The sequence below is a fragment of the Gossypium arboreum genome, chromosome 5 (genome assembly GCF_025698485.1).
Source record: "Gossypium arboreum isolate Shixiya-1 chromosome 5, ASM2569848v2, whole genome shotgun sequence".
Classification (NCBI taxonomy): domain Eukaryota; kingdom Viridiplantae; phylum Streptophyta; class Magnoliopsida; order Malvales; family Malvaceae; genus Gossypium; species Gossypium arboreum.
The window spans coordinates 28,749,739-28,762,545 of NC_069074.1; the positions used below are offsets into that span (position 1 = coordinate 28,749,739).

General features: G+C 31.0%; 2 protein-coding genes, 1 long non-coding RNA gene and 1 pseudogene across 3 annotated transcripts; 1 reads left to right on the forward strand and 3 right to left on the reverse strand.

Moving 5' to 3' along the window:
• The first annotated feature begins 806 nt into the window (after positions 1-806).
• On the forward strand, positions 807-2,148 carry LOC108452220 (glucuronoxylan 4-O-methyltransferase 3-like). Its single transcript, XM_017749987.2, has one exon. It carries the CDS (start codon positions 978-980, stop codon positions 1,869-1,871), a length of 894 nt encoding a protein of 297 aa, XP_017605476.1. The 5' UTR covers positions 807-977; the 3' UTR covers positions 1,872-2,148.
• A 1,260-nt stretch (positions 2,149-3,408) lies between these two features.
• Positions 3,409-4,344, reverse strand: LOC108452685 (uncharacterized). Its single transcript, XR_001866424.2, has 2 exons — positions 4,058-4,344; positions 3,409-3,734 (listed from the first exon to the last, which is right to left on the reverse strand). It is a non-coding gene; the product is annotated as an uncharacterized LOC108452685 (long non-coding RNA).
• Positions 4,345-5,994: 1,650 nt separating this feature from the next.
• On the reverse strand, positions 5,995-7,869 carry LOC108453590 (CBL-interacting serine/threonine-protein kinase 9-like). The gene is made up of 5 exons (XM_053028644.1): positions 7,805-7,869; positions 6,940-7,080; positions 6,453-6,525; positions 6,286-6,375; positions 5,995-6,169 (listed from the first exon to the last, which is right to left on the reverse strand). Exons 3-5 carry the CDS (start codon positions 6,504-6,506, stop codon positions 6,047-6,049), a joined length of 267 nt encoding a protein of 88 aa, XP_052884604.1. The 5' UTR covers positions 6,507-6,525; positions 6,940-7,080; positions 7,805-7,869; the 3' UTR covers positions 5,995-6,046.
• LOC128279358 (uncharacterized) lies at positions 7,675-11,529 on the reverse strand (annotated as a pseudogene).
• Positions 11,530-12,807: the final 1,278 nt, after the last annotated feature.

Sequence of the window (12,807 nt, forward strand, 5' to 3'; positions counted from 1 at the left end):
ATTAACTTATTATTGCACCCACATTAGCAGCCTACCAACCATTCTATTCTTATTTTATTAACATAATTATTTATTTCATCTTCTAATCTTATAAAAATAATATTTTAATCTTTCATTTAATTTTTTTGTTCTTTTTAACCTTTAAATTTGAGGTTTTTTATATTAATCATCCCAAAATGAATAAAAAATTAACTTTTTTACTTTTCTAACATTACATACAGGATGACACATTTACATTTAATTAGTTTTTAAATTGTCAAAATTTAAAAAATTAATTTTTAAAAATTATTTAAATGTTGATGTGTAATCTACGTGATAATTTATGTGTATGCCACATTAATAAAAATAAAAAATTTATTATTTTTATCTATTTCAGAGTGATTTGATAAAATACAAAATTAATGACAAAAAATAAAAAAAACTAAATGAAAAGTAAAAATAATATAATTTATAAAGTTAAAGGTGAAAAAATCATTATGCCTATTTTATTTGTAACAGCAAAAATCTTATGAGTATATTTGCTGTCTACGTCAAAACTCATTGATTGATTTTATTTATCTAATAAAGAGATGGTAATGAAATTCTGTGCATATTAAAATTTTAAACTTATTAAATATGGACTTTTAAAATTAATTATATTAATTTTAAAGGACCAGAATTAAATATGGACACTTTTTAATACAAGTAGGTAGATGTGTTGATTGTAATTGTATTATTATGATTAGCTTAATTATAATTTTGATCGTTTGCTATTGTAATAATTGAATATATTAATTGTAATTATAATAGTATTTGCCGACAAGATACCGAATTGCTGTTGACAACGCAACATCAAATACAATAATGAGTTGGTTTGTGAAATTAAGAAAATAGCAAGTCTAGACTATAATTTCTTATTATCACGTTGCAGCGTTACTCTCCCTAGAAAGCAATATATTGGGTAAATTAATCCGGGAAAAGAAATTGAAGCCGCAACAATGAGGTCCAACTCCAAACCTCAGTCTCCATCTCAATCTTCCGTCAACATCAAGCTCATCCTCATCTGTGCTTTCTTTCTTCTTTTCCTCCTCCTGGTTTTTAGCACTACCTCTTCTACCAGGCAACAACAAGAACCATCACCATCACCCTCCATTTCAGAATCCCACATTGCAAACTCAACAACAGCCTGCCCGTCTCTTCCCCTCACTCCATCATGCACCAAAGCCCCGCCGTCTCTGGCCAATGCCCTCATCCACTACGCAACAACCAACATCACCCCACAACAGACCTTCAAGGAAATCTTGGTGTCGGCAAGAGTGTTAGAGAAGAAAGCGCCCTGCAACTTCTTGGTCTTCGGCTTAGGCCATGACAGTTTGATGTGGACAGCTCTTAATCACGGTGGGCGTACAGTCTTCCTGGAAGAAGACAAGGCATGGATCGAGCAGGTGAAGCAAAAGCTTGCCGGTTTGGAATCGTACCATGTTGAATACGACACGAAAGTTCACCAAGCAGATGCACTGCTAGAGACAGGGATGAAAGAGGAATGCAAAGTTGTGAGTGATCCTAGATCCTCCGACTGTGAACTTGCTCTCAAAGGGTTTCCGAGTGAGATTTATGAGATCGAATGGGACCTGATCATGGTTGATGCCCCCACTGGGTTCCACGATGATGCCCCTGGGAGAATGAATGCTATCTACACTGCAGGTTTGATAGCTAGGAACAGAGCAGAAGGGGAGACGGATGTGTTTGTGCACGATGTGAACAGAGTTGTGGAAGATAAGTTCTCAAAGGCATTTCTTTGTGAAGGATATTTGAGGGAGCAACAAGGATTGCTAAGGCATTTCACCATTCCCAGTCACAGGGCTCGCTCTGGTAGATCCTTTTGTCCTTGATTACTTCAATTACAAGCACTGCGGCTATCCTCTGGTTCTGTTCTGTTCATCTACATGTATTCACGCATTATCTTCACTACTTTTGTTGGTTACAGCTGACAGTTCAGAACCCAATCAAGGCATATATATTAGCAGTTAAACCCAAGCTTCAATTTCTTCCCCCATTTTTGTTATCCCTAGTATCTTCCCAAGTTGAGTGTTTCATTTACAGATGTGGGGGTATGTATTTATTTTCATGTAAAGGAATAGAAAGAAATTGAAGGATTAAATTGATGAATTGGATACGTTTTGCCATACCTTATCTTAGTTTTAACATTAATTTTCGGCTACAAAGGACTAAAATTTGGATTTAAATAATTTAAGTTTCTTGATTTAAATAAATTTATTAGATGGCTGAAAAATTAATGTAATAAATAAATCTATAAAAAATAATTTAAGGATGAAATGAATTTTAGTTGAAATAATATATACATTAAAAATTATGATATTTTAGATTCAAATCTGGTTAAGTATATTTTTTAGATTTCACATGATTAGAAATGATAGAAATATCCTCACAATAATATTTATTATTTTATAAAATGATTGATTTTCGTAATTCTTTAAGTTGGGACACAAAAATGATTAAATTTCGGTAATTCTTCAAGTTGGGACACAATTGAAGATTGACATCAACTCAACAACACTCTCAAATATAATATTAAAAATCCTGTCACATGTGTATGCATGTGGAAACCAAAATTTAGGACACAAATGTGTGTTTAAAAATAACATACTTTAAATAATAAAATGTATGGTTTAGAATTAATTAATAATAACACATGAAATATGTATGTTATTAAAATAAAAAAATATATTAAATTGTTTATCATAGTGTTGTCATCAATCTTGAGTCGGTGTCGAGTTAATTTGTGACACTAACTCAATCAAATACATAATTAAAATACAATTGATGGAGATAATAAAATATCATAATAAAACTAAAATGTATAAAATTATTAAAATAAAGCTTTAGTTTAATAGTAAATTAAAAGTTTACTAACCCAATCGGTGTGGGTTTAAATCCCACCATATGTATATTTTATTGATTTTAAAGCTAAAAACTAAAATATTCTCAAATAATAATACTTATTTTAATTATGAAAACACATTCTTATAATTTTTAACTAATTTGATAACTAGTTGACTCGTGACACCAACTTAGTATAGATAATATGTCATATATATTAGATTAGATTTTACATGATTTGAAATTACAAAATATCCTTACAATAATGTTTATTATTTTATAAAATAAAGGGCTTTCAATAATTATTCAAGTGAGTTGAGACTAGTTGTAAGTTTATAACAACTTAATAAACCTCTTAAATATAGTAGGAATGTTATCTCAAACTCAAGCCATTTTGACATAAGTTTGTTTAAGTTGGTACTATTTTGAATTAAATTAGTTTTCATTTGGACAACTTAAATGGGTTCAAATAATTTTGAAATGGTTTAAGTTATAAATATTTTTTTTTATTTTGATGGTAAGAAATAGTTTTATATTTATATTGTAATAGGCTTATTTTGCCCGGCCCGAGCTTAAATCAACAAAAACAAAAATCCAAAAAAAAATAACAAAAGTCCATTAGTACAAGGTCCAAATTACAAAACAGGCTACAGGCCCGATACCCAAGTTACAAGCATGGACTCAAAACTCACTACCCAATTTTGCAAACTCTGAGCCCAGCCTGAAAACTTAACATTTTCGGAGGAACCCTAGGGTTCCCTTCTCCAGCGTCGCAGCTCCCCCCACGTGCCTCGAGCGCACCACCCGCTCCTTGGACCAAAACGGAAACCTGCCCCCGTTAACTCCTAGCAGACCTGCAAAGTAACCCAAAAAGAAGCAAAAACACAGCGAAAACGCTGCAGCAGAAGCAAGGCCGAATAGTGATAGAACAGTAACAAGTATTTTGGCTATAAAGCCACACAAAAAACGATTGTCAAAAGGGGGATTTTGGAAATAAAAACTCGATATTCGAAATATAAAAAAAAATCCGATAGAAATCGAAACAAAAAATAATAAAAAGGTGGTTCCTTTATTCGTTTTTGCTTTGATTATTCTGTTTGGATTTTTCTTTTTCTTTTTTTCTCTTTTGTTTCCATTTGAAACTACTACAAAAATACGATAAGGTGAAAGATTTTACCTTTTTTTGGTGTCGATATTCTTCGACTATCGCTTCTCTGGTCTAAAAGCCAACGGATCCTTAGGTGTTCGGTTAAGGTTGCAACGGAAGAAGTCAAAGGTCGGAAGTCAATTGGTTTAGGGATTTTGAAGGCCCTAAATCTATTTTATATGAAAGAAATGGGGGTTATATCGGGCTTCGGGCAACATTCAGGCCACCATCAACGGTGGTTACCTTCGCTAGTACGAAGGGTGGCCGACGGAACTTAGCAAAGCCCTAAGTCCCTCTCTAAGAAATTTGGGGATGACCCTTTTGTTTTTTGAAGAAAATACTGCATAAATGGTTTTTTTTTTTTGAGAAATTTGGACTTTTTAATATGACCATACGGTGCCGTTTAGGGATATAAGCCTAAATGGATAAAACGACGCCGTTTCACGCCATACTCGCGCGACCCAACCCGAGTACTCTCAGGATTTGCTCGTTTTTGCGGTAAAGGGGATATTTGAGGATCCAGCCCCTCCGCTTTTGTGGCCTGTTGTAATCCGGTCCTGCTTCTTTTTTTTCTTTTCTTTTAATCTTATCCTGTAATCTTTGTAGCATTTAATTTCGATCCTTCTTGAAGTTATGCTTTTTGGGGGGAGGGGATATTGCCCATTTGGTCCCCCATCTCATTCGCATATTACAATTTGGACCCAATATGTTATTTTCATTCCGTTTTGATCCTTTTAATTCTATTTTTATTTCGATTCAATCCTAGCCTAATAGATTTCATTATTTGTGTATTCTTATTTATCTGTTTCCTTTTAAATACTAAAACTTAAATAATATTCATATGTAATATCTATGTATCTATTCACTTATTATTCGTTTTCATGTTTAGACTACATTTGTCAATTTATTTATTATTTACAATTTTTACCTTTAAATTTCTATTTAATTTCAGCCTAGTCCTAGCCCGTTAATTTATTTATTTATTCGTTTATTCATTTTTTAAGAATTGTTTTATTATCATTATTTTAAGTTTTTTTCTTATATTATTTATTTTAAAACCATTTTCTTATTATGCATTTTAAGTCTTTACATTTTTAAAACTATTATTCATTTTATGTTCTACATATGTTGTTTGTTCAAAACTATTATACATATTACTTATTTTGAATTTTTTTCTTATATCTTTTATTTTAAACTTTTATATGTGTATATTATTTATTTTAAAAATTTCTTATATGTTATTTTGTTATACTATTTTAGATAAAAACTATTTTAAATTCTTTTATTATTTATTGTAAACCTCTTATTATTATTTATCTTAAGATTTCATACATTACTTATATTAAACTGTTTTTTATATTGTTTTTATATATATTATTTATTTTAAATTCATTTTTCACGTATTATTTATTTTAGACTTTCTATGTGTTCTTTTAAATTGTTATATATATTATTTATTTTAAGATTGCATTATTTTATTTTTAAATTACTTTATGTATTAATTATTTTAGATTGTATTATACTATTCACTTTATTTTATAATCACTACAGAAAAATAAACTTTTAGCGGCGTTTTTTTTGCCTTTAGCGTCGTTTTTAAGCGCCGCTAATACTTTTAGCGGTGCTTTCCCAAGCGCCGCAAAAAACGTCGCTATATGTAACATCGCTAAAATTAGCGGTGTTTGTTTGAAAAAAATGCCACTAAAGATCATGACTTTTAGCGGCGCTTTTTTAAAAACGCCACTAAAGGTCCCTGTCTTTAGCAGCGCTTTTTATAAAACGCCACTAAAGACCAAGACTTTTAGCGGCGCTTTGCCCAAAAACGCCGCTAAAGGTAATGAAATTTAAAAAAAAATATTATAAAAATCATGAAAATATAAAAAATTTAAAATTCATTATCAAAATATTGAGAAGAATAATATCCCTGATATAAATATAAATATTTTCTATTAAAATAAAAATAAAAATTTATAATCAAAACTAAAATAAATAATAAAAATTAGATTAAATGTAAAGATATCATAACCATGTAAAATATAAGATATTATCATCAAGATTTACATCCTCATCTTGCTCAAATTTTGGTGGCTTGTACCCTTTCTTGAACCATTCATCTTGTAGAATTTCAGGAATAGTTATACGCTGCCAAAAAGAACATGCAGAATTTCAACCAAAATGCACGCACTAAAGCTTATACTATGATCAAAGATTGCATGTAATCACAAATTTTCATAGGATGAATTGAATTTGAAACTTACGGTAAGAGGGTTTAGATCAAGAATACGCTTAATCAAATTCCTAGCACCAGATGAAAACCATGATGGACAGCTGAAAGAAGCCTCCCAGATCTGAAATTTATCAACGTACAAACAATTTTAATGAAGTTCTCATCTAAAAAGACTGGCCAAATCTGGAGGGTACTTACTTTCTTATACAAGCCTATAAGGCTTGGCTCATCAAAAGGCAAATAACCAGCCATGAGAACAAAGAGAATAACTCTGCAAGACCAAATATTAGATGATGTACCATTCAAGTGATTAAAATCTCACAAGCACCACACAAATTTCAGTTCATATAGTCAGTCTATATCAAATACATGTTCTCAAAAATAGAACAATCTCAAACAGCTATGACCAGTATCCCATGGAAGGGAAAAAAAGCATGAAAGTACTGATATAATGACATAATTATAAACAGCCAGATGCTTCATCCTTTCTTAAACAAAGCAAGAATAAGATTGCATAAAATTACATAAAAACAATACCATATGGATAATAGATCAATTCTTTTTACTTCTAAATTCAACAAATCGACTCATAAATTCAGCATTCCTCTCTTAAATTAACATAAATTCCAGTAATTTCACAGCTTTAAGCTAAAAAAAAGGAATGAAAGACAATTCATTTATATACCAGAGCTTTCTTAAGAAACATGCCGGAGCTGGTTCGAACTTCACTTTCAATACTTTGGCCTAATACATCATCTGCCACCATTGCTATTATGTGCCTTTTGCAAATTGTTCTTGGACCGCAATCTAGTGTAGTTGGTTTTTCCTGTTCCATTTGCCACCAGTCAAAACATAAAAGAGCTATATTGCAATATTATGATAACCCATTACTCCTTTGACAAAGTGAAATCTAGTTTTAGTATTGGCATCTTAAGCAAAAATATCCGCCTTTGCATCTTCTATTTTTCCCATCCTTTTTCACCATATCAGCAGTAAGTCCCCAGGGTATCTTAGTTTTGCATATTTTTTTGGAACCATTTGTTAGGGTATCTTATTCATGTGAGCATTTAGGTAGTATGTCAAGTTGAGTAACTAATGGCATCACATCATTTGAGCATATCTTATACATCCCAAACTCTAGTAGACTAGATTATTCCTGGAAACTATACAAACCATTTACATTTGAAGAGAATCTTGTTTTTGAAACTTGCCTTTTTGAAAGTAGCATGTAGTTTTCAAGGGTGCATTGTCCATGTTTGAGCACCCTCTGAAGGAACAAATAGGCAATCAATAGGGCCACACGTGTGCATCACAACTGGAGAACTCATTGGCAACTATTGAGTATAATTTACATTTGAGCTGTATTTAGATTCCATCAGTATTGCTGTGAGATAGATTATTGTTCTTACCAATGCCTCGATTTATGAAGATGAGCATAGAAAGTACTAATTTTCTATTAAGGATACAAGCAATGCTTCAAAGAAGTCTTTACAATTTTGTTTCAATCATTTTGATAATCCCACATGGTGGGATAGTGGCTCAAAACTGACCTGTCCTCATATCTCTATCAATGGCATCTGCATTCAAGGTCCTAGGAAGCTCTCTAAAATCTTCATTGAAGATGGAATATGCACTGTAAATTTTGGAATGGAAAAGATAAGTCAGTCGTGGAAAGAAATGAGCAGTTCATGTTAAAAAAACTCACATTATATAGGGTTTAGAAACTAAACAAAGACCCCAAAACAACCCCTATGTCCTATGATAATCTACAAGAGGTTCCTGCACATGAACTTCGTTAGTATTTCGTCATTGGTTCATATGCTTAAGAAATTCTCCACAGCTACCTTTGAGAAAAAGTCAGAAGAAAACATAATTCAAACAAAATTTTCATTCAATGGTTTGTTTGGAAGTATCAGGGGTATCAGCAACACATATCAGAGTCATGTAACAGTTTATTTGTTATTATCTTATACATATATCATGAACTTTGGCTACCTTAGGAATTGGAGTTTAGAAGCAAGAGGATACCTGACATCACCAGGTTGCCGCCGTCCAAGGTTCAGGAAAATTGTACAAAAACCAGTTCCAAGTATTTGAGCAAATGGGGGGCAAAGAAAATATGAACATAGTTCATAATGGAATTGCTCTATAATCTAAATAAATATTTCGTGCAAAAGTGTGATAGATTGTCCATGTCTTTAAATAATCTTTCTCCTCATCTCTAATTTTGCATTGTTATATGTTTTATACAAAGTACATAAGATACAAAACACAACGGTATGTATGATATAACATCAGAAATTATGTCTTGAATCCTTCTAAAAAATCTTGAAGGTAACACCACAATTTTTTTTACATGTAGGCACACACTCGAATACACTGAAATTTATCTAATCTATTATAATAAGACAACCAAAGATACCGACTCTCTAAAAGAAAATGACATCAATAACCATCTATTTTTCTATATCATCAAGGAAGAAACTACAAGTTCCAGTATTCCTCAATGTTTTGGAGATACAAAGAAATTGGTTAAGTGAACTCATCCATATAGACCTACTTCCCAACAAGTGAAAAGAGGATACATCCAACACACATAAACAGCAGTACAGAGGAGACAAATCCAACTTACATATATTGGTCCAAGATCCCATTTATGGGCAACATGTGCCAGTATAAACCATAAGATAACAAGAATCCATGCCTTAAGACTTAGAGAAAAAATTGCCATCAAAAGGATATCTACAAAAAGACATACAAGGAATGGTCAACAAGTGAACTCTTACTAGTAAAAATAACAACAGCTCAATTCAAAGTTGGTTTTCACCCGGAAGCTTCAATCTATTTAGTAAAAACGAGTAAAGCTTCTTTTTCCACCGACTTGTTGACTGTGGAAGCTGAAATTTCTGTTGGAAGAATTGAGGGGAAAAAAATTAACAACGAAAATTCTAGGTTTACCAAAGTGGCATCCAAGCTCAGTTTAGTGACTGCTAATTCAGTCATACCAAATCTTCCTAATCATCGTCAATATCGAGTCCACTTGGTGCCTTTGGTTTGACAGCAACAATGAGTGAATCTAGAAAATTGGAACATAGTCAGTGCCTGCATATCAATAGCTAAAAATTAACTAATTGAATAAATGCTTCCTAGAATTTACATAGGAGTAATGGGTTATCATAATATTGCAAAGCTCATCTATTGTAAATTAAAATTAGGCAGTTGAAAATTCAATTAACAAAAAAATAGGGGAATCTGGCACACTTTTATTGAATGTGCCAATGATATTTCAACATACTTGCTCGTTAAGTGTTGAGAAAGTTTTGCCCATATCTTAGTCCAAAATAAACTCATATAAAGTGTGTATGAATCAACTATAATATGCTTAAAGTATAAGCATTGTAACTATAATCCAAAAGTAAGAATTATTTTTGATATTTTTGGCTTGAGATGCCATTGTATGAATTTTATAATCAAATACGTGGATATAAAGCTTCTGAACAAACACGTAGGCATATAACTTAAGGGAAAAGCTTATGAACACACACGTAGATATCCTAGGAGAAACTACACAATTACACTGTTCTTTCTAAAAAGGCAAAAAGAAAAATCTTTAACTAAAAGTAAATATCAACTCAAAATCACTAACATATTTTAGTTTTCATCGTTTAAAAAAAAATACCAAAAACTTTTATTAATCACTAAGATGTTAAACTCATTACTGTGCATCATTCAAAAATTCTCCATCCTACACTTATTCTACATTTAACTTTTTTTTATGAAATTTAATTTTTTTTCATAAAGCAATTTTAAAACGTCAAATCTCTAGTCAAATTATGTTACATCTAAAACATATTTTACTCCTTAATAGATAATCAACTGTACTGTACTTTGAAGCTCATTAAAAGAATTTAACAACCCAACCTAAGACTTAAACGGAAACTTATACAAAATTTTAAATAATTTAATAACTTAAACAAAAAATTTAATTTTAACATTATAATTTTACAAAATTAAATAATTAAAATAAAAACTTAGAAGTATCAATGAGTGTCAATACAGTTTAACTATTAAAATTAAATAATTACTAATAATTTAATAACCTTCAATATAATTTACCCAAACAAACCTAAAATAACATACATCTATAACATGACGAAACCTAAAATAGATCCAAACTTCAAACTAGCTTTAGAAATTCTAAAATATGTATTAATTAACCCACCAAAAATATAACCAGACGCATGAAGTTTTGCTTCCTCTGCCCCTACCTTGAATATTGTTCTAAGCACTATAAACTGATTAATTAAAAAGGCAATAATGAAGAAGAAGTAGGTATGGAAACTGATTAATAAGTATCTTTGACCACTGATTAAAAATAAAGCAGCAAATCCAACTTTCAGCCATGGTTAAACATCACAGAGCAACGACGGAAATATTTACAAGCAAACAACACTATCTTTACGTAATGGAGGCTGAAAGAGCTAGTGACTCCATGTTTCCAACCATCTTTATATAAAGTTATACCTAACACACTAATGTGTGGACATTTGAAGAAAACTCAGTTACCCCATTCCATGATAAGGTATTTTTATGCCGCCTCGGCAAAGCCAACTCTCTCTTTACCGAATCGAACACGGTGTGGTAGCAGCCCATGAAAACATCTCACGAATATACTGATTAGAAAAATTATAATTTGACCATTAGAAAAATTACCAGAGGGGTCCACGAGGAGGAGGAACATCCAAAGCAGTAAAGCCACTGATGCACTGAGCTTGACGACCTTCACCCACCTTGAGAATATACTAATTGCACCAATAGAGATTTAATTAACATCAGTAGGACAAGTTTTCAACTATTGATATAGTACAAACACAAAATGAGGATCGGTTTTACCTCTTCAGGATAAAGGTCGAAAACTTTGTCTCGGATAGTGAAGGAAACAATTGGCATGGATGATAGACTTCCAGATTCAACAGTAGATGCTGCAAGATGGCTTCAGCATATGAGATCGAAAGACATGATTCCCTTCCCACTCCTCCCCTCCCCTCCCGATAGAAGCAAAAGGAAGAGGCTAGGGTTTTAATTGAACGTTGAAAAGGAAATTGGAACAGTCAAATTGCACGCCGCGTCTCTTCCGTTGGTTGAGATTAAAGGTGGGTAGGCATGAAATCTTCAAGAGAGAAAATTTATGAAAAGGCGGATTTTGATCGGTGAAACCAAAGGGAATAGAATCAAGGTTTTCAGCAGCGTAAAATTGGGGATTAGGGGAGGGGGTGAAAATAAAACGACCCGTTTCGATGTAAAGTTTTTTGCGGCATTTTTACAAAAACGCCACTGTATCTCAATTTTTTGTGGTGTTTTTATTAAAAACGCCACCATAGCTCAACTTTTTACGGCGTTTTCACTAAAAACGCCATTATTGTTCAATTTTATTTTTTTTGTCATTTTTAATATATTTTTTCTATTTTTTCTTTTAAAATTTTTTTGCTGAAATTATATTTTTGGAATTTTTATTTTTAAATTTTAAATATTGATCTTTTTGATTGAAATATGGACTAAAATATTAAATATTAAAATTTTAAGTTTTAAGTTTTAAGTTTTTAATTTTATTTTTTATTTTTCAATTTTCATTTTTCAATTTTCAATTTTTTAAAGATTTTTATTATTTTTAACTTAACATATAAAAAATAGTATCATGTCATGTGAATTACCTTGTAAGTTTTCACGTTAATATCATTAAAAATTAATTTTACAATTACATCCCTATTAAAAATGAGATTTAACATTTTTAAAAAGTGGAAGGTTTTGGTTCAAAAATAAGAATCAAATTGATAAAAATATAAATATTGAAAGTTAAAATTTAATTACCATGATCAACTCTTTTAGGAATTAAATTAATAGATGGGAATGGCATGGTCTAGTATTGTTTAAAGGATTTCTTTTTTCTTTCTTTTTTCATCAACATTATTCTTTTAAGTATGGTTCGCATTAGTTGTTTAGATTTTTATACAAATGGCATTTAATTATATGTTATATCAATAATTGTGTTAATAATTTACAAGAACTAGATCAAATTAAAGTTCATGTATGCTTTTGGGATTTAACCCATTTTGATGTATATATATATATATATATATATTTTAAAATAATATTTTTTAATTACCAACAATAGTTTGGAGAGACAAGTAGACGAGACGACCAAATGCTTCTGTAATGTATTGAAGAAAGAACATAGAAAAATCAAAACCGAAATTAAGAATAGAATAATGAATATAAGAATTGGGTTTTTTCAAAACCAAAGGGAAAGGGAAAGGGAAAGGGGAAGGGATCATATGGGTTCCAAGGTAAACCGATGAAACGGCGTGTGTGAAAAGGGAGTTTTGAGGATACCAATTTTAGGAGGAAAATTTAGGGTTTCAAAGGGAGGGGGAATTTGGGAATAAAAAGGCACCATTTTTTTGCGGCGTTTTTTATAAAAACCACTAATCTCTATTTTATACATTTTTATTTTTATATTTCATTTTTATTTATTATCATTGTTTTTATTTATTTA

Excerpts from the sequence above, each read along its gene's own strand:
- LOC108452220 (XM_017749987.2), top strand. The coding sequence starts at position 978 with ATGAGGTCCAACTCCAAACCTCAGTCTCCATCTCAATCTTCCGTCAAC.
- LOC108453590 (XM_053028644.1), bottom strand. The coding sequence starts at position 6,506 with ATGGCTGGTTATTTGCCTTTTGATGAGCCAAGCCTTATAGGCTTGTAT. Across the intron at positions 6,376-6,452 it reads TTATAGGCTTGTATAAGAAA|ATCTGGGAGGCTTCTTTCAG; the intron begins GTAAGTACCCTC and ends GATAAATTTCAG. Across the intron at positions 6,170-6,285 it reads TTGATCTAAACCCTCTTACC|CGTATAACTATTCCTGAAAT; the intron begins GTAAGTTTCAAA and ends TCTTTTTGGCAG.